This window comes from Topomyia yanbarensis, chromosome 3, assembly GCF_030247195.1.
Source record: "Topomyia yanbarensis strain Yona2022 chromosome 3, ASM3024719v1, whole genome shotgun sequence".
NCBI lineage: Eukaryota > Metazoa > Arthropoda > Insecta > Diptera > Culicidae > Topomyia > Topomyia yanbarensis.
Window position 1 is genome coordinate 255,934,722 of NC_080672.1, and position 20,450 is coordinate 255,955,171.

General features: G+C 39.3%; 1 protein-coding gene across 1 annotated transcript; it reads left to right on the forward strand.

Moving 5' to 3' along the window:
* Nucleotides 1-7,273: 7,273 nt before the first annotated feature.
* LOC131689022 (pyrimidodiazepine synthase-like) lies at nt 7,274-19,035 on the forward strand. Its single transcript, XM_058973753.1, has 4 exons — nt 7,274-7,454; nt 8,924-9,516; nt 9,579-9,697; nt 18,855-19,035. The coding sequence occupies exons 1-4, from the start codon at nt 7,427-7,429 to the stop codon at nt 18,883-18,885; spliced, it is 771 nt and encodes a 256-aa protein (XP_058829736.1). The 5' UTR covers nt 7,274-7,426; the 3' UTR covers nt 18,886-19,035.
* Nucleotides 19,036-20,450: the final 1,415 nt, after the last annotated feature.

The window sequence follows — 20,450 nt, forward strand, 5'->3', positions numbered from 1 at the left end:
ACATACTATCTCAAGATTACCTATATTTTTGCGACCATCAGTCCTTCAGGAATAATCCAAACTAGCGAAATATTTAATGTTTCCAACAAGTCCGGGTCCTCCCAGAAAGGCCGTGCGCCAAATCTTGAAAATAAACAAAAACGGATCTTCTCCACCGGAAAATCCAATTGATTGTAACAACTCATTCGATGTTTTATCCGAATGTAAAACTGTAGAAATTTCTGTATTTCCACGCATTGTTCGTAATACCAATGCGAAGGAACCCCAATCTTCTCCGTCGATAACAGTGATAATTCCGGCTTCAGAGCCTTTCGAACTGACCTTTCAATGTGTAAACTTATTTTCAGAGTTGGTCATAAAGGAGAATGTCAAGTTACAGTGTATGGATTAATTTACCACGAATGCCTTCTTCTGTATCTCACGAAGAAGTTTTTTGAATTTTATGATTACAAGACAGACAGACCACTCAAGGATGTCTGAATGGGTTACCACAAGTTGAAAGTTTGGACGAAATATCCAATGAATTGAAAGATTTACCTTGCTTTACTCCTTCACAGGTTATTCTTCACCCTCACTTTGCGCTTAAGCCAGGTTTAAACGTACTGGTGAACCTGGTTTAAAAATTAAGCGAGGGAGAAGAAATTGGCCCTAAGGGAAGATTTCTTCTCCCTTCCTAGCACTTAAGCCAGGTTTAAACGTACTGGTGAACTTGGTTTAAAAGTTAAGCGAAGGCGAAGAAATCGACTTTCATTTTTACCGTAATGAGGCTAATAATTTGAAAGTATTATACAAAAGGCACGTTCTATGATCCACGGGCGGGTAAAGTGGGAACATTATAAACGACATGGAAGCAAAATTCAAAAACTGACTCAGTGTCGTAGATGTCAAGACTTTGTACCCGGCACTAAAAATTATCAATTAGATTCCAAATGTATGATTTGTGTTGGTAATTCACACACACCGGACGTTTGTCCAGTGAACGAAACCAAATGCGCTAATTGTCCTGGAAACCAGAAATCGAATTTCTGGACATGTCCCATTCCTCTACTTCTTCTTCTAGTTCTAATTATTTTTCGTGGGCCTATTTCCGCTACGAGGCCAAACACCGACGCCAGAGAGGTGACTCCCAATATCTGGACTAGATATCGACACATCAGCTCATGGACCGGGGACCAACGGCTTTACTTGTCTTCTGAAGAAAGTTGTGACCTTAGATATTTTCACCTCAAAAAATCTCAACGACCTCGGTTGGGATTGAACTCAGACCAACTGGTGTGAGTGGCGGTCACGCTTACCACTCAACCACCGGCGCCGTCACATGTCCCATTCGAGAAAAAAATCTTGTAATTTAGGTTAACACACCAACTTCGAATTAAAACTTGTCGAAAGTAAACAAAGTTCATTTCATATCGTCAACCTGGTGCCCAGGTGCTGAAATCAGAGATGCCAGATACTTTTTTCAAATGTCTGCAATAATAATTTTAAAAGTATGGGAAGAACAAAAAATGCTAGGAAAGCTAGTGTAACCAAAAGTCTTTATATTCAAAAATATGTAAATATCTGCAAAGAAACTAAAAAATCTGCAAATATCTGCAACCAAACCAAAAAATCTGCAAATATCTGCGTCATCGAAAAAATCTGCAGCTAAAATTAAAAGTCTGCGAATTTGCAGACATATCTGCAAATCTGGCATCTCTGGCTGAAATCGTTAGAATTAGGTTTTACATCAACCGACGTAACCCAACAAAATGAGCCGGATGAACTTTCGTTGACAATTCTTGAGCGTTTTTTTCAAAACGTCATATCTGCAATGAGTTACTCTCTTTGTTTACTTTCTCTTCTGTTAATAATTCGGTCACTTTAACATTTATCCCCCAGCTCTTTGCATAATATGCTAGCTAAAACCACCGTCTTTCGATCTGTACTGTAAAATAAGTGAAAAGTGTTATAGTGACGCCGTAAAAATCGAAAGAGAAAGTATAAACAGAGAGTAACTCATTGCAGATATGACGTTTTGAAAAAACGCTCAAGAATTGTCAACGAAAGTTCATCCGGCTCATTTTGTTGGGTTACGTCGGTTGATGTAAAACCTAAGGGCCCATATTATTGGCTCGAATCAAAACTCGTCGAAATGTCAATTGACGATAGGTTCATCCGGAGTGTTCATTTGTGTTTACATTTTGCTAGCGTTGCCAATTTTATTTTGTGTCCAGCACCCAATGTGGCTACGCCACATCGCTTTTGCGCGTGCTGTCCGACTTCGCTACCGCTCAGTCGGACTTAAACTAGGGATAGCCCCTATGTTTGAGTAAGCCGGGCAAACGAGTGGATCACAGGTTCGCTTGCTTCCGACGGCGGGTCGGTGGCCACCTCGCCCTCTAGGCCTCGGTTATGCGGCTAAGCCGCATCGAAATGGTACCCCTTAAACATTCTAACTTGAATCGGTTGTGTCACCGGAGCCGGAATACGAATTAGAACCAGCCAGCATTCCGGCTGTGTTAAACTGGGAAGTTTAGTACAATTTGATCTGGAAATAAAATTTTTCTGGCAACGCTCCAGCACTCCGTTGATTTCACCACCTGGGCGCCAGGTTGACGATATGAAATGAACTTTGTTTACTTTCGACAAGTTTTGATTCGAGCCAACAACATCCAGCCAAAACCTAAGGGCCCATATTATTGGCTCGAATCAAAACTCGTCGAAATGTCAATTGACGATAGGTTCATCCGGAGTGTTCATTTGTGTTTACATTTTACTAGCGTTGCCAATTTTATTTTGTGTCCAGCACCCAATGTGGCTACGCCACATCGCTTTTGCGCGTGCTGTCCGACTTCGCTACCGCTCAGTCGGACTTAAACTAGGGATAGCCCCTATGTTTGAGTAAGCCGGGCAAACGAGTGGGTCACAGGTTCGCTTGCTTCCGACGACGGGTCGGTGGCCAACTCGCCCGGCGGATCCTCAGCGGCTTTGCGCCGCTTCGGTTCCTAGGCCTCGGTTATGCGGCTAAGCCGCATCGAAATGGTACCCCTTGAACATTCCCACTGAGACGTCCAAAAAATTGTTTCAAAATCGTTCAACACGGGTCCAACGATGGACGTTCGTTGAACGGTTATTTGGACGTTGTCCAAATTGGTCCAACGAACGTCCTTCATTGGACGATTTTGAAACCAACCGTTCTTAGAGGGTTCTAACTTGAATCGGTTGTCACAGGAGCCGGAATACGAATTAGAACCAGCCAGCATTCCGGCTGAGCTTAACTGGGAAGTTTAGTAAAATTTTATCTGGAAATAAATTTTTTTTGGCAACGCTCCAGCACTCCGTTGATTTCACCACCTGGGCGCCAGGTTGACGATATGAAATGAACTTTGTTTACTTTCGACAAGTTTTGATTCGAGCCAACAACATCCAGCCAAAACGTAATTCTAACGATTTCAGCCAGAGATGCCAGATTTGCAGATATGTCTGCAAATTCGCAGACTTTTAATTTTAGCTGCAGATTTTTTCGATGACGCAGATATTTGCAGATTTTTTGATTTGGTTGCAGATTTTTACGGCGTCACTATAACACTTTTCACTTATTTTACAGTACAGATCGAAAGACGGTGGTTTTAGCTAGCATATTATGCAAAGAGCTGAGGGATAAATGTTAAAGTGACCGAATTATTAACAGAAGAGAAAGTAAACAAAAAGAGTAACTCATTGCAGATATGACGTTTTGAAAAAACGCTCAAGAATTCTCGGTGGTTTGTTTACATGGGAGTTACGTGAGTTCGAATGAAACAGATGAGCACCCGTTGCACTCGAACTCACGCAACTGACAGAGTAAACAAACCACAGAGAATTAGGTTCTTTACTGGCACAGTTAACCTCACTTTTCTTGACAGTTCGCTTGTACTGCTTACATGGACTTAGAAAAATTTGTGGACGACTAGATTCGCTCGAAGAAAATCGTAAAAAATTTTTCTAAGTCCATGTAAACAGTGCAAGCGAACTGTCAAAAATGAACACTCAGTTCATTTGTGACGTCAGCGTAAAGTATTCAATTGTCAAAAATGAACTTCCCTCGTTATGAGTTCATTCGTGTCGTCATTTTGTAGAACTTAATTAAACGGGGTGCTGGAGCGTTGCCAGAAAAATTTTATTTCCAGATTAAATTTTACTAAACTACCAGTTTAACTCAGCCGGAATGCTGGCGGATTCTAATTCGTATTCCGGCTCCGGTGACACAACCGATTCAAGTTAGAATGTTTAAAGGGTACCATTTCGATGCGGCTTAGCCGCATAACCGAGGCCCAGAAACCGAAGCGGCGCAAAGCCGCTGAGGATCCGCCGGGCGAGGTGGCCACCGACCCGCCGCCGGAAGCAAGCGAACCTGTGATCCACTCGTTTGCCCGGCTTACTCAAACATGGAGGCTATCCCCAGTTTAAATCCGACTGAGCGGTAGCGAAGTCGGACAGCACGCGCAAAAGGTGGTGGACACAAAATAAAATTGGCAACACTAGCAAAATGTAAACACAAATGAACACTTCGGATGAACCTATCGTCAATTGACATTTCGACGAGTTTTGATTCGAGCCAATAATATGGGCCCCCTAATTAGGTTTTCATCAACCGGCATAACCCCACAAAATGAACCGGATGAACTTGACTGAACGTTTGACAATTCTCGACAATTACATGAGAGTTGCGTGAGTTCGAATGCAACAGATGAACATTCGTTGCACTCGAACTCACGTAACTGACGGAGTAAATATATAGTTACTATATTCATAGTTAGGCGGAGACATTCCTCATCTATGGCTGTATTTGTTGCATTTTTCTAATAAAACATGATTACTAGAATATTCGAGAATTTCGTTACTAATCTGACAATTGGCTATTTAATATCAGAAATGAAGGTGTGTCCTTTGCTCGAATGAAACTATGCTTGTCTATCCGAGAAAAAAATTAATCAAGCGTTTGAGAAATATTTAACGAAATGTGCATCTTGGGGAAAATGTTGACACATTTGTTGTCGACATTAAATCATCACTTTAAAATCCCTAATTTGTACCATAGAGCATATGGATTAAATTTGAATCTCAGAGCCTCTTGGATAACTTCTATCCGATGGAAATTCGGCCACATTTCGTAGACTTTCAGCGAACAACTTTGGTATGTATTGTTTTCAGTCTCCACATTTCGTAGACTTTCAGCGAACAACTTTGGTATGTATTGTTTTCAGTCTCCAGCTTGGTTTGTAAATCAACGATGCACTTTTGTTTGTTATTTTGTTATTTTTCAAATTATCTGGATAAATCTAGAAAAATTCTCTAAAACAGAGAAGCGAGATTTGCAGACATGTCTGCAAATTCGCAGACTTTTAATTTCAGCTGCAGTTTTATTCGATGACGCAGATATTTGCAGATTTTTTAATTTGGTTACAGATATTTACAGTTTTTTTTTGGTTTGGTAGCAGATATTTACAGATTTTTGAAAGTAAAGGTTTTTGGTTACACTAGTTTTAAATTACAGCTTTATCTATTTTAGGCATTTTTGGTACTTCCAGACTTAAAAATTATTTGCAGACGTTTGAAAAAAGTATCTGGCATCTCTGCTCTAAAATCCGAATCAGAAAGTAATAAATCTGTATGCCTGGACAACGCTTACGGCCAATTCCTTCACTAGATGAAAACCGAGCTTCGCTGAAAACCAGTTTTCGGATTGCTTGTTAGCAGTTAGCTGAAAACTAGTTTTCAGCGAAAACGAGTTTCATCTATTTGAAGAAATTGGTCGTCGTTTAGGTTCAAGTTACCTTTTTTGAGCATATGTTAGATTTGAACGCTGGGTAGTATGGGTAGGAAAAATTGTGTTTAGCTTTGCCACCGGATTATCCATTTAAACCATTTCAAAACTCTAAAAAAAGAATATCAGCCGATTTATTAGACTACAATGATTCAAATCATACACAATAGCTGCTGGAAAAACTATCTGTTTCGCTAAATGGTGCTTTTGAAAAAGTGGCTGTGATTTTGTGTCACGCTACCACACCGTGCTAAAGTACGCAACACAACTGCGCAATGAAAAAATCACAGCCACTTTTTCAAAAGCACCATTCAGCTAAGCCGATGGTTTTTCCAGCAGGTATTTTGCATGAATTGAATGGTGATGATTTTATAAATCGACTGATATTCTTCTTTTAGTTTTGAAAAGGTTGAAATGGATAATCTGGTGGCAAAGCTGAACACAATTTTTCTTACGCACATTACCAAGCCTTGAGGTAACTTGAGCCTTAAAGACCTGAAGAAATCCAGATAAATCTGGTCGACACACCTGTACTTAAAAACTAAACACCTTAACGTCATGTGGAAAGTTATTGAATTCAATACTTATGGCGATTTCGCTTGAACCTGAAACTGAGTCAGGTTCTAACCCCAACCGCTGTCAGTTCATACATTTTGACAGCAGTTGGGGTTAGGAACTGACTCAGTTTCGCCTCAAACAAAAATCACATTAAACACTCCCCTAAGAACGGTTGATTTCAAAATCTTCCAATGAAGGACGTTCGTTGGATCAAAGTTGGTCGACGTCCAAATAACCGTTCGACAGATGTCCTTCATTGGAGCCGTGTTGAACGATTTTGAAATATTTTTTTACGTCTCAGTGGGACATACAATTCCAAACACGGTTGCCATTTCAATGTCTAATCAAGTGTGGAAAATATGGTTTTCAAATGGAATTCATGTGAACATTGTGTGAAAAGCACGTCAACATCACAAGAAATACCAATGCAAAAACCTAAGGTTTCCAAATAAAGTACAAGTGAATATCACTTTGTTTTAATTATAGATTAAATTGGTAGAATAAACGGTGAAATCACATAGAAATGCACTTTTTCATGCGAAAGTCATGTGCAAGTTCTATAGCACGGTACCCAACATTCAATGAATGAACATATCGTATTCATATGACATTTGTTTGAATATAATTTATAAACATCACAAAAAATACGAATTTCGATGTGAATTTCAAAGGAAGATCATTAGTTTCACTTTTTAACATGAAATCGCACATGAAAGTGATGTTTAATTTCATACGGCTTTATCGCGTGGATTATTATCAGTGTGGCGTTTACACGAATCAACATGAGCTGGACGAACGGTATGACGTAGGCAAGTAATTTGTTTTGATATCACACATACTTACAACACGGCATCGGCGATGATTTCGCGATTTTATTTTCGCTATAAATGAAACCCCTGAACCAAACCGGTTCATTAGAGTTCATTCGGTTTTTGTGTACACAAAGCATCACATCAGCACGGTCGCTCAGTGAGTTTGCGAGACGTTGCAGATTATCCATCTGATCTGATCCATCACTGAATTTAGTAGTTCAGAAACTTTAACTGAATTGTATCTTGCAACTAATCAAGTGATACTACCACGATGAGTAACGGAAAACATTTTGCCAAAGGTACGTGTAATAATGTCGATGTTTATCGATTTTTACCTCTAGACATTCTGGAACGATAGTGTAAATAATGTATGTAGGATTGGTTGGTGCCGGGAAAATAAATGCATGAAAATGAAGGTAGATAATAAAAATATGCGAAACCGAGCGATGATGTCACCAGAGCAGGCTGAGTGACGTAAAATTTTGGATTTGGAATTCGATTTTACAGTAAAGTTCAGTCGGAAAATTAGCCGGATATGCTGGCAAATCCTACTTTGTATTCCAGTTGCAGTGAAACAACCGATTATAGTTAAAGTCGGTTGTCACTGGAGACGGAATACTAGAACCTGCCGGCATTCCAGCTGAACTTTACTGGGATAGATACTTCTTTCGACCAGCCCATGGCACTGGCATGAAGTCAAGAAAATATTTTGTACTAGTATACATAAAAGTATGTTCAACAGTTTTTTTGCATAGGAGTTTCAAGTAGAACTGTAACTGAGAATCGCCGAGTAGTAGGGTTTGTTTTATAATATTGAACAGTTGGAACTTAGGGCATGTTCTGGAGCGTTTTATTTTGTAAAGGAGTTTCAAAGTAGAACTGGAACAAACATTCAAATCCCCAGCAGAGCGTTTTGTTTTATAATTTCGAACAGTTTTGTTTCAAAATTTAAAACTGTTATACGACTCCGTTCTATTTGTTGCTGATTTTAAAACACGTTTAGAGCTGTGTTTTAAATACATGCAATGTTTTCAGCACAGACATTTAGACCCGATAGACTGGGGAAAAATAAATTTGAATGCAGTAACGCTGAAGGAATGGCGAGACGTAATTTTAAAACTGAGTAGAACATCCGCTAAAACTGCTGCTGGGGACAGCAAGTTCTAGTTTCAGTTTTATATAATTGAACTGTCAAAATTATGAATCTAAAACTGAAATACTCTGAGCTGAACATGCTCTTAGAACTGTGTTTTAAATACATAGAGAGTATTCAGCACAGACACTTAGACCCAATAGACTGGAGAAAAATAAATTAGATTCCAGTAACACTGAATTTTAAACTAACTAGAACACTCGCTAAAACTGCTGGACAGCATGTTCTAGATTTTATATTTTTAGTGTTATATTTATAACTCAAAATATGAATCTACAACTGAAACACTCCTGAAAATGTCCTACAACACTAGATTCATAAACTAGTCGACTTTTATTTTTGTTCCGGAGCAAATTCCGTGTACTGGAACGAACCTAGTATGTCTAAAATTTGCAACGGTAATTATCAGGGCGCAGCTTATTTACATTATCAGCTATTATACAACGTTCAGACTACGAGTTAAACGTGTTTTAACGCGATCTAGATGATGTTTTTCTTGTTGATTATAACGAGTTTTAACTCTGTAGTGTCTACATAGTTCTAGTACAATTATTAGTAGATTTATTGATAAAATCATGACATACCTTTCGATCGATTAATTGTTGTTCATTACAGGATCAACCCCACCCGTTTTAAGCAATGATGGCAAACTGCGCCTCTACTCGATGCGCTATTGTCCATACGCGCAGCGAATCCATTTGATCCTGGACGCCAAGAAAATACCTTACCACACCATTTATATTAACCTGAGCGAAAAACCTGAGTGGTATTTCAACGTAAACCCAATGGGTAAGGTGCCATCGTTGCAGGTGCCCAGCAAGGGGGACGTGACACTGTACGAATCACTAGTAGTAGCCGATTACCTCGAGGAAGCATACCCTGATAAACAGCGGAAACTCTATCCGACGGATCCGTTCCAGAAAGCGCAGGATCGCATTCTGATCGAACGATTCAACGGTTTGGTGATTGCGCCCTACTATCGCATTATGTTTTCATCTGATGGTATTCCTGCCGGGGCAATAACCGAGTTCGGCACAGGATTGGACATTTTTGAAAAGGAACTTAAAGCTCGAGGTTCTCCTTACTACGGAGGCGACAAACCTGGTATGCTGGACTACATGATTTGGCCATGGTGTGAACGTGTCGATTTGTTGAAATTTGCCTTGGGCGATAAGTATGAGTTGGATAAGGAACGTTTCGGCAAACTGGTAAGCCATTGACACAGTTGAAAACAAAGTAAAACAATCATTTGCCAATTATTTCATTTTAGCTCCAATGGCGTGAATTAATGGAACAAGATGAAGCCGTGAAAAAATCATTCCTTTCGACGGAGAACCACACCAAATTCCTACAAAGTCGAAAATCGGGAGAAAATAACTACGATATAGTGTAAGCATATGACAGCTGGCAAAGCTATGCTGCTTTTGGCGGTGTAAATTAATTTGATTGTTCCAAAACTGAACATTCTCTAATTCTGCACGGCGGTATCACAAGCTCTAACATTAGTATGTATACTGGATCCATGGGATCAGCTATAAGAAAGTGCACTAATCATTCATCAACACTGCTATTTTTCCAAAAATAAAGCATTTGTCAAACGTTATATTCTGAGTGTCTCTAATTAATCGGTGAAAGTAATTTGGTGTATAATACGTATGGTTCAACTGGCTGTGCAATTCACACTCGTTATTAACACCTGTCGAGAAAGAACTAACAACATTGTCTTTAGCGAGGATTTTTAGAAAAAAAAAGTGATTACGACTCCGAAAAATGGTCATTTGTGGTTTCGCTGCTTAAATCTTTTATGGGTTAAAACTGCATTTATAACTCATAGACTTTCATCGCTCACATATACAGCAATGCGTGGTAACACAAAGTCGGAATCAATAATCCATCATGTCGACCGCAAGCGAATCGCCGATTTCCCAGTAAGCTCAACCGAAAAATCGAATTCTGGTTGGCGCTAGTTTGTGTCCGATTCTAGTGAAACAAACGGTTTTAATTGAGTTTTGTCACTGGACTAACTAGATACTAACTAGAATTCTGGCTTTTTATCTGGACTTACATTGTAGCGCTTATTGAACCAATATCGTTGATAAAGAAAATAAATATCAGCACTTATTAGTGGCTTCCTTGAGGAACATTTTAACAACTTACTCTAACGAAGATCCGCCTTCGATTTAAAGCAAATTATAGTAATCAACTGGTCAATCAATCCATTTTTCTATTATTTCACAACAGTGAAATAATACTAATTATGAACCGAGAGCATGATCTTCAAAATCTGGTTACACCAATGTCCTTCGGCTCATATGCATATGCACAACTACATACCTAGGCAAATGACTATATTGGTTAAAGCCCAAATAAACTACATCAGTCTAATTTTCATAGAAACCAGTTTGGTCAACAGGAACACAATTCAATCGTTCAGAGCTCCCAATTTAACGATCTATATCCACAGAACCATGTCTCTGATTCTGATTAATGCGCTCTATCATGCATTCTAAACATTACTACTTATGGCATATTCGTTTTTGACAGTGCACTACACCGGTGTAGTCGGTGTTACACTCATTCAAACTTGAGTGTAATCAGTCTATCTCTTTCTTTACACTACACCGGTGTAGCACCAAGAAAAAACAAAAACGCCATTAGTCATTGCGATCCAAAAATTGAGAATGAGGATAAGATAACATGCATAGGGTGAGAATCGCTCGAAAACATCGTTTTAGAAACATAAGCAGCAGGCATCTTGATGCTTGTTCATTAGGTGGGTTAACAACAAATCTTCAACTTCATCGGTTTTCACGAATTTGTTTGTTTTTTTGCTTCTTTGTTGATAGTTCTGGCTGTTTGTTTTCAGATACAGGATACGATCGTTACTGATTGGATGTAGGCAGAGCCGTAGCGTGTGGCTGACCAGGTTGGCTATTATACAACGTTCAGACTTCAGACCGCCAAGGGAGCCAACCTTAAGGGGGCGCTAAAATCTTAATCTGTTTTTTTGACATTAAAAATGTCTTACTCCACTATTTGGGGCTAGGTGTCATTCTAAAATCTAAACTATCTCCCATGTAACGAAACTATGTAAGGTTTACACGCTTATAACTCCGATATTACTAGATGGATTTTAATCATTCATACACCAACCGATTCAGAAACACCTAACTTAAATATTGGTAATAATTTAATATCTCCCCAATAAAAGTAGACTTTTAAAAATTGGTAAAATTAAAAAGTTCACGAAAAACGGGAAAATTACCATTCGTGAGGCAGATTTCTCAGACACAGCCGTCATTAGAGAGTAGGTTAGTGGCTCAATCACACACGAAATAAATAGAAGCAACGCATGTCCGTTTAAATCAGTTGTTGCTCTTATCCCGTACGAGCAACATCTTCTCCGGGCGATGCAATAAGCGTTATCGATTTTCGGCAACGTTGGCATTCGCACACACTCGCACCTAAGTGACTAAACCATATACAGTTAGTTTATAAATAGAGGTGACGCGTACCCGTTTGAATCAGTTTTTGTTCTTATGTCGAACGGGTAAGATCATGGCTGCAGCGTCTGGGCACTACACTAAGCGGCAGACGCTATGCATTTTCGGCAGCGGTGGCCGTGTGCGGATTTTTCGGGTACTAGCACGGTGTCACAGAATGATTTGCAAAGTGGGTGGGTGGGGTGGTTTGGATTTAATTCAATACGGTGTGTGCTGCTTAAGAGTGTTGCGTTTAAAAAAAATATATTTATTTTTATGCATACGTGTGCGTTGTAACTTGTTAATCCATGTTTACGGCGCTTTGTAGCTGCGTAGGGTAAAGAGCCTATTGGTTTTCATGTTTCATATTTCGGATATATGTTTTTTGTGAGTAAGGCATCTGACAACGTGCTTCTGTAGTTATTGCACTATTCAGCAGCGTAGTATTTTATATAGGAGAGTACACTCAGGTTTTTTTACGCGTTTTTTTAAATTTACGCGGTTTTCATTTACACGGCCTGTATCCCCTGCGTGAAAAATCTGAGTGTAATTGCATCGGAAACAATCACATTCCCAGCAGAACTTTTTGTTTTCTAATTTCAAACACTTTTGTTTCGTACTGCACACAACGGAAAATTTTAAAACAGAACTTACCGTCCCAGCAGCAGTTGAAGCGGGTGTTCTTTTTCGATTCAAATTCAAGCCATGTCTTAAGCGTTACTGGACTTAAAATTGTTTTCCCAGTTTATCCAGTCAGAATATCTGTCCTACCCTATGTATTTAAAACACAGTTCTAATTGCGTTTTAAAGTATACAACAAATAGAACGGTTGGGTATACTAATTTAAATTTTAAAATGAATCTGTTTTAAATTATGAAACAAACCGCTGTACTGAAGATATAATTATGTCAGTCCTATTACCACATAAAACACCTATATAACATAAAACGCTGCAGAATTGGTTTAGTAATACAATGGTTACACTACAGAGTTATAACACGTTTTAATAATTAACAACAAGAAAAATGTCACCAAAATAGCAAAAAAAAACCCGTTTTAACTGGTAGTGCGAACGTTGTATAACAATGTAATTTATCAAAGTTCATTAGTACATTATTGAAAATTTAAATGGAAAATGAAATTTCATATTTCATGGAGAATCTGTATATTTCTGTTGGCGGGCGTGGGCTTCCTCATCACAGCTCTCAATATGGAACTTTTCTTTTGAATATATTTTCTGGACAGACCAGCCTATTTTTACTAGATGGATCAGCCAAATAATGCCAATCACCTAGTGAGCTACATTTTTAATGTCACCGTGGTCGTGTCCTGTACACAACCCTTTATTTTTTTTAAAAATAAGTGATGTTAAGTCATGAAATTAGATAGGAGTATTATTTCCAGGTACACACAGAATTATTGTTTGAAAATCAAACTGAAAAAGAAAGACAAAACAGATAGCAAAAAGGCCCATAACTGAGACCTTACCAAAGGCGTCAGAAGACTACGCTACTGTTCTCTTAGTCCAGAATAAACAACAAACAAGACAGACTTCAAATTTCAACAAAAGTAGCGAAAAATATTGCAAACTTTTTCCGCTCGTTTTCTCAATTTCATAGGAACAAGGAGAAAAGAAATGTGGTCATGCTCAGTAAAGCAGGCCGCCTTTTTAAAGCTGAAGCAAAGGTTGTGGAGTAAGCTAGATCAATTATCATCGAGAAGATAACCCCATGCCGTACCATGAAAATTAAAGTCTCTTCGAGGCCGGGAGGAGCTCCGCAATATCACAAAATTTTTCCTTCCCAACCTAGGTCTAACCAATCCTGCACTAAGTTGAATCTCTGGTTGAAATGTCACATAGTTTTGGGTGTTCCGGGAAGCGTTGAAACCTCTTTGTTTCTTCTGAATTAGCCAGGTGCTGTTTACTTCGGATTTGTGGCAGTTTTTTCTTACTGGTATATTTAGCGGCCTTTCAAAGGAGAGAAAAATATTCTTGCGAGGACTCATTTGTTACTACTTAGTGCAATACTGCATGCATGACGCGCGGCACAAACAACCGATCATGCAGAAGATCCTTTTCGAAGAAGACGCAAATCAGTCTCGCTAAAAAGTCACTCGACACTAGTTTGAAGGTCCGGTGCGATTGTCACTCAAAGTCTTCGCTCACTGGAGCAAGGGGTCATGGAAACAGACAATTCCATCCTTCAGTGCCAAGTGCGAATCGATAACTACACCATCGATCTCAACTTTATGAGCGGGCATGTAAACGCGTTAGTTCTGAATTCTGTTTCTTGCGGAATATTAGAATACTTCGCGGGCTATCGCGGAGATCCAAAAGGAGATCGGATACGGTGGAACCCAGTTCAATATGTTTGATTTAAAATGGAAGTTCGGATCTTTGGCGACGAATCTTGTTCGACATCCATTTTGAGATTATTTGGGTCAATTGAGGAGTACGCTTAATCTACGGAAAAGTGCCAATATTTATGGTCTTCCTGAAATTTCAAATATTTTTGGGCTGAGATGGGGCTTGAGTTTGGAAATGCAGTTTTATTTTTTAAAAATCAATGAAATGTCGAAATCTGGTGCCAATTTGAAAAGAAACAAATTTTTGATTTTTATTTGAAAATCTCAGTTTAAAAATTAAAAATACCAGAGAGGCAACTTTATGAGAAGATACAAGATCCGTTGTTTCATGCAAGTCTAAAGCATAGAAAATAAATTAAAATCAATCTTTTCAAACCCCAGTATCAACTCAAATTCTGAATTTTTCATGTTTCATAAAGGCTGTCTAAAAACAAAATTCAGGGTGGCAGTAGGTACATCCTAAGCCATTTAGCATAAAAAGTTCGAATTCAATTTTAGAATTGTGTTGTTTTCGTGGATAAATTTTTTTGCATTTTGGCTGTTTTGCGCAACCCATTAATCGCGTCCGATTGAGCTAAACTTCTTTTTTTATTGAGGTGCGTCCGGTTATTAAATTCGATGATCACCTGTTTTCCATACATGCCATTGGCACTCTAATATACAGTCGTCCGAATAGATGCTCCCTCCGTCGCCTTCAAACACCTAGCGTCAAATGATTTCCTAAATATACTGTAAAGGATTTGCAGCTGGAATTTACATGACATTAACGACAATCAAACATGAATGTAATAGGGAGTAGGTGGGCCATTTCCATGTAAACAAATTATTATTTGAAGGTCGAGCTGAAAAAGAAAGCCAAAGTAAACATCAAAGGGGCGCAAAATTGATACGCCAGAAATCCACGCTACGGCTCTGGATGTAGGTAGGTAAAGTAATTATATCCGGGTGTAACTTTATTAGCTACTATGGTGCTCAATTTGATAATAGTACGGGCACTCCGTGGAATGGCGAATACTTTCCAGTATTTACACTTAACTCGACTATAGAACTTTTTTTGGAGCTCAAGGTTGATGTCAGTGTGGCGAATCCTGAGGAGCTGCCGGAATCCAAGATACTTATATGTTTCTCCACGAACCATGTCCCGAATCATCTCGCCTTCGTCACCACCAGTGTCGACCAATCGCCCTAATAACACCTGAAACTCCTTACAGATGTCGCCACCAATCCTTTCGACTAGTTTGCTAACTACACTCAGCCGTTCCGTCGAGTCAGCATAGATCTTGAGATCGTCCATGTAGAATGTATGGGTCACCTCTTCCGGTGAGCTTTCTCCATACCTTACCTGATAGCCATGCCCGTCTCTATTGACTGTCCTATTGATGGGGTTCAGCGCTAAACAAAACTAAAGTGAGCCTTGGAAAGCCCCCTCAAGATGCGAAGCGTTCTAGACCGCAACACGTCTTCCCCTGTTCTCCCCATCGCCTGCCGCAGGAACCTCACGACTGCAGGGTCAACTTTATATATTTCGAATACCTTGATGAGGAACGAGTGCGGTATGGAGTCGTTTGCCTTCTTGTAATCGATATAGGCCATCCCAAGCAAACGAATAGCCCATAATACCCCCATACTCATGGAGTTGGACATGGGTGTTTGAAGTGGGTTCAACCGAAAACTACAAATCGAGAAGACTATCTCTTTTCTTCCCCCATAAAAAGGCGTTGCTGCACCTTTATTGTACGAAGATAGGAATCTCAACGTAAAAGTATGTATGTGTTGGTGTATCACTATGAAAAGTACTACCTTTACCGGCAAGAGGTGTTGCTGTCGCTGTCTCCAGATTCTGGATAAAGTTGCCAGTTTTTTCTTGATATCTAGTTTTTGGTTCAACCCATGAAAACGCCATCATCATGGTCAGAAAGTTCCCATACAAAAACAATATGTTGGTATATTTATGGGATATTGAGACCATTTTATGGCGTTTTAAAGTTTGTGAACTTTGGCAGGGACCATATGCATGGTATTTTCAAGCGGGTGTGTGGTGTTTGAACCCATGAGTATTTGCTCGGGATACTAAGGTTATGTTGACTACACACAGCTTGTCCAACAATGATTGCCTCGTTGATGGCTCGGTTTTTCAGGTGATGATGGTAGTCATAATCTTGTGCAGACTTGCTAGACAGGTAATTGGGTGTACTTTGATTGGTTGGACGTATTGCTGTCCTTAAGAAGGGAAATTGTGGTACCACGAGTGATGAAATCCGGCACTAAGCGTGGTTCGCGTAACGCCCTGTTGAAACATACAGCCATCGTGGAATGTACAAAGGTCAGCTTCTTGTACCAAAACATTTTGACACCCTTTGGTCCAGGTGCCGCCCAATTCCAAAGGTACCGCATAGCCTCGTGTACATCATTGGTTTTGACGGAAACGGCTGACATCTCGTTAATTTCTTCACCCACCCATTGCTCACCTTAGCACGGTTACCCTCCGCGATGTTGTACGGGGGCCACCCGAATACTGGTTTAAAAGCTAGTGACATCGCCGATATCCGGTAAACCTTCGCTGAAATCGGCTTTCTCGTGACTAATTTGGTCGTAGAGCGCTCGCTCGTTATCTCTGAACATTCGATTTTATTGTCCTCGCTCGACACACTCAATTGCTGTACCAGTGTGTCGAGTTTTTCAGTCAGCTGGTGAGCTCCCAGCATGCGAAGCTCAGTAGATGCCATGATATCAGCCGCATGGCGACATAATTTCGCCGAGCTTTTATCATCTGTGTCAGCCATCCAATAGCGGCACGTTTGCTCGATATACGACTCTCCAATCTCTGCTACCATGGAAGTACTCTAGGTATAAATCGGCATCCTAAACATTTAACGGATGCCACTGCAGCACATAATACTACTAGCTGTAGATCTAACAGGTTCTGCACAAAGTCCAGGTGCATTGAAAAAACGTTACCGTTCATGATCTGAAGTTCGCAGGTCAACTTAAAAGAATTCTGCAGCTTTGCCCCCCTCCCCCCAATCAAAACAGTTGCTACAGTTCTGATATCAAAAACCTGAACATGGTTTGGTGCCCACGCAAGAGACCTAATCAGGCTGTACCAAACAACGATATTGCCGGTGATGAAGAGAACGGTTGTTTTTGCTTTCGCCTCGCTACAAACATACATTTTATCAAACTAGAGCGTATCCAGAATTGTTGCTTGAGTGTTGCTTTGGATTGCATGCACTCTACCTATCCAATGAATATAGAAGCACAGACTAACAGACATAACACTATGAGGGAATTCCCTCAAAAAACATCGATCCGACAATTTTCCCAGAACACTAGCTCCACCTTTTATTCACAGTCCCAAACACTTATTTACTGGTGGGTTACCCCTCAGGTTTGGGAACAATTTTTCACTAGTGGTCTATCCCCCACATGCTTGTTCATATGTCAGTGGCGCCATAATTTCAAATGTGGCCACAGTCCCAACTACAAATATATTTAAAATGACCGTTAAAGCGGGCGAAGCTTTGTTTTTGAGTGTTATGTCTGTTAGTCTGTGATAGAAGTGCTGGCTAGTGTCCGTACGCTGAAAAATGGGTACTTCAGTTTACGTCTCAGAACTAGCTGCTATTCAGTATACCCACTGATCATTATTTTATCGGCTCTTCGTTCGGTGAAACCGAAATCAAAAGCAACGAACTTACCGGAAGGACGAGGCAAGGTACCTTTGTTTGTAAATTCTGTAATTTTCGTAAAACATGACTCATATCGTGCAAGAATCAAAATTCGATTCATCATCTTCTGTAGCCCAGGCTCTAGAACATACATACTTTATACACACGTTCAATGCACCGGCTCTATCTTTCCCTTCGACGCCTTCCTGTTTTATCTCCGTTATTGCATATTTCTATAATTTTTCGCATCTTTTGCCGAAATCTCAACAGCTGAGATCTCAGCAAACAATTTTTTTGCTGAGATCTCGGTAAAAGGTACATTTCATAGCTGAGACTCGGAAAATATTTTACTGAAAATCAGCAAACAAATCTCACTTTACTGAGATATCAGTTTCTAAATTTACTGACTACACGGCTGTTGGGAAATCGCCGTACCGAAAGGATTGTACGTATAGAAAAAATCACGAAACCATTGTAGGGCTAGAGAAGATATCTGATTTTGTATTTATACACACTTAATTTTTTATGCCGAATCTCAGCATTTATTGCAACATTTGCCGAGATTTGAGCAGCCGAGCACTTGGCAAAATGATTTTTCGCAGAAATCTCAGTAAAAGCCGCAATTGTTTGCTGAAACTCGGGAAATACTTCGCTGAAAATCAGGAAACTAATGACAGTTTTCTGAGATATCAGTAAAAACATTTACTGATTACTCGGCTGTGCGGGAAATTGCCGAGCTCAACTAAGTGTGTACATTCTATATAATAGCTTTAGCAATGCAGAAAACGGGCTGTCAATATCAGTAATAGCACAATATTTCATGTTTTCTGGCATTATATCAGCATTACATCAACATATAGTGCTTAACGGTTTTTTATATGCAGATCTAAAACAGATAATATGCCACGTTGTAATGCATGTTGGTTAGTTTCATTTCTATGAATACAATTTTCACAAATTATAATCAAATATCTATCTATATTATTAAATGAATCTGTAGAAAAGACTAACCCAAACCGTTATTTACAGGACCAATGTGAAAAAACAACGTGTAGCTTGATATCAATAACAATGAAGTAGTGAGCGAGTTTTTCAAGCTAGTCGTGAAGGACAACTGATTTATCTGACTACTGCCTTCATTAGTTCTAAATACTACAAAGAAATCAGCGTTTTATATGGTATTCGGATAAATATTTAAATAAAACACGTTGCGACTTTCCTTGAAAAAATGTTTGATATTCTCGTAATTTAACTCATTTTCACAGAGCACTAATTGAAAGAAAAGAATTATAGTTCCCTCTTTCTATCACCAATCCTGCAAAGTTCCTACTTCTACCATTGCGAATAGCTGAGAAAAAATTATCATTTAGCTTAACACTAGAACAGCAAATAGTTGAATATGGGAAGCGTTACTTACAGGGCAATAGAAAAATAAATATAAAAATTCTAATTTGACCATATAATCGTTTGGTTTCCAAAGCTTAGCCAATTGTATATCTTTTAGATCTGTACAGAAAATTAAATACATATTTGGATGCACATGTGAAAAATGATAAATAATATCATATGCCCTTTTGATTTTTTTCGATACAATTTCCTCAGTATAATGAAGTTTCAAACTAGTATCAAAACCTTACACGTCCGGTGTATTTTTGTTAATTTGAAGTATTTGAACATATAACTGAGTGAACTGATTTTTTTTTGCTGTGACAATCGCGTTCAATAAACGAATTCGAAAGAACGTATGATGTTATGTACTAGTTTCACATTTTTGTTCTTAAATACCAGTCAAACAATATCTCATAATCCTAACCTAATTACAAAATATTATATTACACCATACTCTTAAATCGAGGTAAAACATTAAACATACACTATACCTAGAGCATCTATCTTTAATCGTCGGAACTACTGTGGCTCTCCGGGTCGCACTGCGTCGGTGATTGGCTGTCCTGTTGGTTGTGCAAAGTTCGCATGTGCCGCAGAAGATTAGACTTCACATTGAAGCCTTTATGACAAATTTCACAATAGAATGGCCGTTCGCCTAGAATCGAAATAATTTTATTACGCCACGATCACCGGTGTATGGGTTCGAGATAGATGGGACAAGACCGCTATGCTTAGGCTAGAATACCCTATTCTTGGCAAGAAGTTTTTTATCGGTTCTTGCGCGTTTCACACCAAATTGGACTGTCATAGAACATGCGCTCTCTTCAAAATTTGACGTTTACGTCGAATCATCTGGAAGTGTTCGGGGTACTTATCATTTGGTATAACCCATAAAACAAACACGCTGAAGGTACACAGACGATTGGACGTGAATGTGCACTATTACCGCACGTTGAAAGAGTGTGAACAATTGTGTGATATTCGAATTTAGTGTGAATTGGCACTACCAAGATACAACCTAGTCCGGAAGACGCGCACTGCACTGAGGATATGACGTTCTGAAATTTAGGCGAAATTGTCTTAGAGCTTCAAGGGGTCGCCTGAATGTAATGATGCAGTTGCCGTAGTATCCAATTCAGTGGTGCAAATTTTCATTTTCAAATGCCAACTTTCAGTTCAATCAAACCCAACCATGATTCAAATTCAAAGCCTCCCTCAATCATTCACTTTCAAGTT

Excerpts from the sequence above, each read along its gene's own strand:
- LOC131689022 (XM_058973753.1), top strand. The coding sequence starts at position 7,427 with ATGAGTAACGGAAAACATTTTGCCAAAG. Across the intron at positions 7,455-8,923 it reads CGGAAAACATTTTGCCAAAG|GATCAACCCCACCCGTTTTA; the intron begins GTACGTGTAATA and ends TGTTCATTACAG. Across the intron at positions 9,517-9,578 it reads AGGAACGTTTCGGCAAACTG|CTCCAATGGCGTGAATTAAT; the intron begins GTAAGCCATTGA and ends ATTTCATTTTAG.